The 6,946-nt window shown below is 38.6% G+C and overlaps 1 protein-coding gene across 1 annotated transcript in view; it reads right to left on the reverse strand.

The window, feature by feature from the left end:
- Positions 1–1,849: 1,849 nt before the first annotated feature.
- Positions 1,850–6,946, reverse strand: part of LOC107571162 (uncharacterized) — a 22,634-nt gene continuing 17,537 nt past the window's right edge. Inside the window, exons 15-16 of the mRNA XM_016257448.1 lie at positions 5,671–6,004; positions 1,850–2,488 (exon numbers count right to left, since the gene is read on the reverse strand). Of these exons, the coding sequence (XP_016112934.1) occupies positions 2,075–2,488; positions 5,671–6,004 (748 nt within the window). The 3' untranslated portion in view covers positions 1,850–2,074. The remainder of the gene's footprint in view (positions 2,489–5,670; positions 6,005–6,946) is intronic.

The raw sequence follows: 6,946 nt of genomic DNA on the forward strand, positions 1-6,946 counted from the left end.
TCAGTCCGAGTTTTGAGCATGCTTCTCTTCCTAGGATAGCTGTTGAGTCCTCATCTACAATTTGGAATTCTAGCTCAAACTCATTGTGTTTGTAACCACATTTGAGCCTTGCCTTACCATTTGGCTCCATCGCGTGGCCAGAATATGTAACTAACGAGCAGTTTGACTTCTTCAGTGGTATAGTCTTGTTAGAGGTTTTCTCAAAGTCTTTATAGGACAACACATTGCACTCTGCTCCTGTGAATTCTTGAGTCCATTTCTTGTTTTCACTTTCCATGGTAGAGACTGTATTCATTTGTGCCAGCCATCTGCTAGCTTCAACTGCTCCATGGTTTTCTTCTGACACTATGTGATGTTTGTTGAACGTGCATTTTAATAATTCACAGAGACACCAGATTAACGTGACTGTCTGCTTTACTAAACATTCTTATTCTGTATTATCTTGTCCAACAGGTTATATCATCCACAACACATCTCTAGACAGAGAGCACCATCAACAGGTAAGGAGTAATAACACAATTACCGTACATCACAAATTGTCCCCCCCCCATAACACCCATAAAACTTTACTATGTACTATAATTACATTACCTTTATGTGGAAAAAAACAAAACAAAAAAACATCAGCTGTCTTTTGGGAATGGTGTGTATTTGAAATGGATCATATTTGGGGGTCCCAGGCACCACAATCGCCCATTTAAGATAGTAAGAGCACATTTGACATGATAGCAAACAAATACAGTTAAAAACACATTTTGCTCTCGCCCTCAGCAAAACTGAGTAACGAGTTGCACTACGTAACAAAAGTTAAACCCAAATTTAGGAATATATTATTCTACTTTTAGGTTAACACGCCTTACAAAACGCAACAGAGAAACATGTCACGAGAGAATGCTTTTGATTCGCTAAACTACAAGGGCGTGATCAGCTGACGAATGGGAAGGCTTGGCTCATGAATATTAATTAGGTTATAAGACCGGCCGCTACAGGTACGTCACCGTGACCTAATTAATATTCAGGAGCTAAGAGTTTGTACATAAACTTTTATTGGCACATGCGTACGTGTTGAACGCAAATGTATTTTAATTTGCAAAGCACAGGGCAGCACATTCAAAGACCAACTCACAAATTCACAAAACTCCCACAGCTGTTTTGTGTCGTTGATATTTTTCCTCTTTCAACTTCACCATAAAGGATTCGAGTTTAATGACACAAAACACACCAAACGCGACGCAATCTTAACAAACAGTGCTTACCTTGCACTGATTGTGACCGACTTCTCTTTAAATTATTTTCCAAAAGAAAAGCAAACACAGAACCAACATTGATGGTCTTCAATGTTCTAAAACATTTAAACGCAGCCGTTCCATTCGCAGGTGTTCTGCTGCAAAAAGGCCTTCTTTAAAAACCAACATATGCTGGTTAGATATGTTTTGACACTGCCCTTTGCTGGTATATGCTGGTCTTTTGCTGGTTTAAGCTGGTCCTTTGCTGGTTTAAGCTGGTCCTTTGCTGGTTTAAGCTGGTCCTTTGCTGGTTTAAGCTGGTCCTTTGCTGGTTTAAGCTGGTCCTTTGCTGGTTTAAGCTGGTCCTTTGCTGGTTTAAGCTGGTCCTTTGCTGGTTTAAGCTGGTCCTTTGCTGGTTTAAGCTGGTCCTTTGCTGGTTTAAGCTGGTCCTTTGCTGGTTTAAGCTGGTCCTTTGCTGGTTTAAGCTGGTCCTTTGCTGGTTTAAGCTGGTCCTTTGCTGGTTTAAGCTGGTAATTTGCTGGTTTAAACTGGTCCTTTGCTGGTTTAAGCTGGTCATTTGCTGGTTTATGATGATCCTTTGCCAGCACATGACCAGCTTAATGTATCACCCAGAGAACTCAATTCAATAGCTGAGTCCAGTTATGGTTAAGTTGTAAGATGCGTTCACTGACAGCGATTTGCATCAATAAAGCTGGACTTCATTTAATGTCATTGAGAGTTGGAACTTGCTGAGAATCAGCATTCCGTTTTATGCAAATGAGCAGCAAAGCGTTGCAGCGACAGCCAATGGGAGCGCAGACAGCTGCAACCAAAAACTGTGACATTTACTAGATGTTTCCACTTGCGTCGAGCAGTTGTTCTCTGATGGAGTTGAGCTCCGCTAAACCTTCGTGCAGCTGTTTGGCCAGGCTCCGCACTTCAGCCGTCACCTCCTTCTTACAGCCCTTCTTCACCTCTTTCGAGTCTTTGGTGAAGTACTTGTCTATTCCTTTCTGCAGACTGGCTAACTTGGCCAGCGTGTGGTGAATTATTTCTTCCGCCCGATCTACCGGGTCGCTAACTAAGCTAATGGTCTGCAGGGCCCGCCGTACCTCCCAGTCACCGGTGTAGTAGTTGTTCCGTCGCAGCAGTGGATGAGAGCGCAATCGACAAAGACCTTCAATGATGAATCGCAAACAACGCTGCATTTCCACCAGCTGGGCCTCGTAGTCCATAATGATGAGTTCAATCTTCTTACGGTCCTGCATTCAAACAAGAGAGAGTTCAACATTTCAAATAACAGAACATATTTAAAGTCTATTTAAAATAAATAAAAAATATTTAAAAAATATGTATTTATATGATAACACATTGCAGTAAGTTCCCATCAATTTATGTTACTTAATGCATTAACTGTTAATGATCAATACACATGTTGCCGCATTTATTAATCTTTGTTAATGTTAGTAAAAAAAAAAAAAAGCATGGTAGTTCATGTTATCTCAGGTCCATTAAATAATATTTAAAAATACAATGTTTTATTTAAATAATTTATTAGTTTAGAATTCGCTATTAACTTATAGTAATACATTCTCTAGAAGTATTTGTTTTATTGTTAGTTGATGTTAACTAATGTTAACAAATAGAACCTTATTGTAAAGTATTACAATTTACACAACATAATATTTACAGCGTTTACATTCACTCAACATTTAGTTCAAGCAGTAATGCATGGCGCAAAGGTCATGGGTTCAATTCCCTGGTAATGCATGAACTAGTAAAATGTATTTATTGGATAAAATGCATAAATGTACATGTAAATATATTTATGTAAGAAAATGTAGTTGCATCTTTTAACTACAGTTAAACAATAATAGTAATAATAATAATACAGCAAAGTATTGCCTGTTTTGGGTCAAATGGGCCTCAGATTTATTGCAGTTTTGCAATGCAATGTTTTTGAATATATATACAGTGGGTACGGAAAGTATTCAGACCCCCTTAAATTTTTCACTCTTTATCAGAGTTTCTGCAGGTTTGAAGGCAAATTTAAGACTTTAAGATCTAAGTAATTGAGCTTTGTTTTCCAGTGAAAATATCAGAGTTACTTTTCAAAAGAAAGTGAGTTTGTGATTAAAACAAGACTAAATATCTGCCAAAAGAGACAGAAAAATAAACTTAATTCAAAGGAAAACAAGTTTTCATTCCTCACTGATAGATATTTGTTTTTGGTTTCAGCATAAACTCACTTAATTTTTATACATTTCACAGAAAGCAAGACTTCACATGCTCATGTTGCATCTCAAGTAAATGTATCTTGATTTAAGGATGTTTAGATATTTTTATTGGGCAACATGTCAAAATTGCTGAGGAAGTTATTCATTTCTGTGCAGTGTGTGCATCATTTAATGCCATAACTTTATGAATTCAAAACTTTCTGCACATATTAAGAACCTTTAAAGCCTTCATTTGTGGAAGAGCAAATTAAGACTTTCTAAGACCTCTTTAAGACCCACATAAACCCTGATCCAAATCAGCATAAAGTAAAATGGCAAAAAAGGCCATTTTTTTTACCTTAAAATATTGTAATCATAAAACAGGTGCATGCAGGGGCGGACTTAACCAATAAGCGAGGTAAGAGGCCCCTTTGGGCCCCTGTGGAATCAGGGGGCCCCATCTGATATTGGCAAAACATATTTGGCAAACGCTCCAGTGTGTATTTGTGTTCTGGAGAGCGTCAAACGTTCGCTCACTGCTCAAAATGCAGAGTTTTTGTCAAGTGCTGAGTTCTGCAAGCTCGTGAATCCTCTCATTATAACACCGTGTAGATACGATGCAAATTAGAGATTAATAAAACAGCTTCACAGATTAATGTTGTGAGATTGCGACGAACTGAAGTGAATGACAGCTTTTAGTGTTTACAGACGGAGCGCTCTTTGCACGTATGCTAGGCTGTATAATACTGTCTCAGAACAGAGGTATTCACCTCAGTAAAGAAAGTATTCTGTTTCAAGTCATAGTTTTATTTGTCTTGATGTTACAAAATGACTCTCTTGTGTGTTTTTCCTAGGCGTGCCGGCGTGAACTGCTGTGCTCTCTTAGAAATGCACACATGCAATGACTAGAGATTTTCACTTACTAATAGATAAAATTTTAGATTTGTTTCTCGGAAAACCCTACCATGTGCCTAGGACCACTTGGAATACAGAACGAGTTGCATGGGATAATTTTTATGACATTTGAACCCTTTTTCACTCGAAAAAAAAAATGCTGGGTTAAATACAACCCAGCGCTGGGTAAAATATGGACAAACCCAGCGATTGGGTTGTTTTCAACCAACAGTTGGGTTAAATGTTTAACTCAGCCACTGGGTCAAAACATCCCAATCGCTGGGCTTGTCCATATGTGACCATGGACCACAAAACCAGTCTTAAGTGTCAATTTTTTTTAATTGAGATGTATACCTTACTTCTGAAAGCTGAATAAATACACTTTCCATTGATGTATGGTTTGTTATGATAGGACAATATTTGACCGAGATACAACTATTAGAAAATCTGGAATCTGAGGGTGCAAAAAAAATCTAAATATTGAGAAAATCATCTTTAAAATTGTCCAAATGAAGTTCTTAACGATGCATATTACTAATCAAAATTGAAGTTTTTATATATTTACGGTAGGAAATTTACAAAATATCTTCATGGAACATGATCTTTACTTAATATTCTAATGATTTATGGCATAAAAGAAAAATCGATAATTTCAACACATACAATGTATTTTTAACTATTGCTACAAACATACACATGCGACTTAAAGTCCGCGTGAACCAGAAGTTGCTGCCGACTTTATTTCAGTGTAATGACGTATTTCCATCTGAAACAGAATATTGAATAGAGGGCATGGTTCTCCTCTTCTCTATCTCTCACTCATAGCAATCTAACGGTTGGAGGGGTGTGTTTAAAAGGATATTCTGCCCAAGCCGTCAAACTGACATCATCAGAGAAGGACTGTCATTCCAGAGCAGAAGCAAATGTTCAGATTTTGATTAAAGATTACCAAGACAAACAATTTTTTTGTTTAACTTGCACAGATTAATTGTTCACATCAAGACTAGCAATGTGCGCTAGTAAAGTAAATAAAGGCAATTTTGATTTCATGCCGACTTTAAGACTGGTTTTGTGCATCATGGTCACATAGTTTACCCAGTGCTGGGTTGTATTTAACCCAGCATTTTTTAGAGTGTTGTAAAAATATTGAAGAAGATTATAATTCATTGAATGGACAAGTGCAAGCTTTATATATATTTATATATAAATTATATATATATAATTTCTTCTTTTGTGATCCGAAAAAAAAAACAGTAACCTAATATGGCTTCAGAATAGCATCCGGTTGACTAATTAACTGGGTGCATGTGCACTTCAGCACTGGACATACGCACGTGCATGTTGTTGATGGTGTCTGAGATGGTGGCGGATGCGGCCGTGATGCCGCCCGCTGTAGCGACGCCCAGCCCGATGGCCGAGATGATGATGGACACTCCGAACGTGACGGGAACCAGCGCCAGCCCCGCGATGGCCGCGGCTCCTCCCACCGCTGTGGTCGTTCCTCCCGTGATGTTTGCAATTTTAGCGCGGTGGTGGAAGTTGCTGAGGTTGTCGGCGATGTCGTATAAGATCAGCACGTGCTGGTAGAGCAGCTCAGCACGCTCCATGAAGAGCTTCAGATACACGCGGAGACCTCGGTGGACCTTGTCAGCGACCACTTTAAACGATCTGACAGGAGACACAGAGAACAGCTTAATGAAGAAGTGTTTGGCTTCTGTGTGATAGTTAAAAGCAGAGATGAAGTCAAGGCCAGACTAGACACCTAGAGGAACAGATCATCAGATGGTTTATCAATGCTGGAAAAAACGATTATCTTACTTTGTATTTTTGTCTTTTTTCCAGTACAAATATCTAAATAAAATCAAGATTCTGTAGCAAAATGACTTAAGATGTTTTCATAAAAAAGTATCAAAATCAAATGAGTATGAATTCAATTTAATTCAAAAGGCAAAGCAATATTATTTTTCTGAACCAATCGGCAGACATTTCTAGTTTTAATCACAAACTCACAAAATGTTGATTTGTTTTTCAGAAAACAGTCCATTTACCTACTTCTCAAGTAAATGTATCTTTATTTAAAAATGTAAAATATACAAAAAACATTTACTTAAGATTCAAAATGACTAAGATAATAAGTCTTGTTTTTTACTAAAATTAAGTGTGAACAAATATCTGCCAGTGCAGTCAGAATATTGTGGTTCCCCTTCAGAAACTCGAGCTGCGTTGAGATCGCTTTGGGAACGCCCTTGCGTGACCGCGTTCTGAAGCACATGTCAAATCCGTCCAATGAAGCAGCGAGACGTCACGAGCAGGGCGACGTAAGCACCAGGAAGCATAAAAGCGCATTCGGACGGGTGCAAACCAGCTTCTGCTCTTTAGTAGCGCTCTGTGTATGTGTCTGTCTATTTACTGTTGTCTGTCCGCACAAGCACTCATATATATAAAACAATGAGAAAGTCTATGGCGAGCGAACGGCATTACAAACGCTGTGTTTCTCCCTGCCCACGATATCTGTTGGCGGGGGATACACACAATTTGTGTGTCGTTTGTTTAGGAGCGGAGCATGCACGGTCAGCTTTCGAGCAGCTGATTGTCATCACTGCGAGCTCT

Source organism: Sinocyclocheilus grahami, unplaced genomic scaffold (assembly GCF_001515645.1).
Source record: "Sinocyclocheilus grahami isolate Dianchi unplaced genomic scaffold, SAMN03320097.WGS_v1.1 scaffold1555.1, whole genome shotgun sequence".
NCBI classification, from domain to species: domain Eukaryota; kingdom Metazoa; phylum Chordata; class Actinopteri; order Cypriniformes; family Cyprinidae; genus Sinocyclocheilus; species Sinocyclocheilus grahami.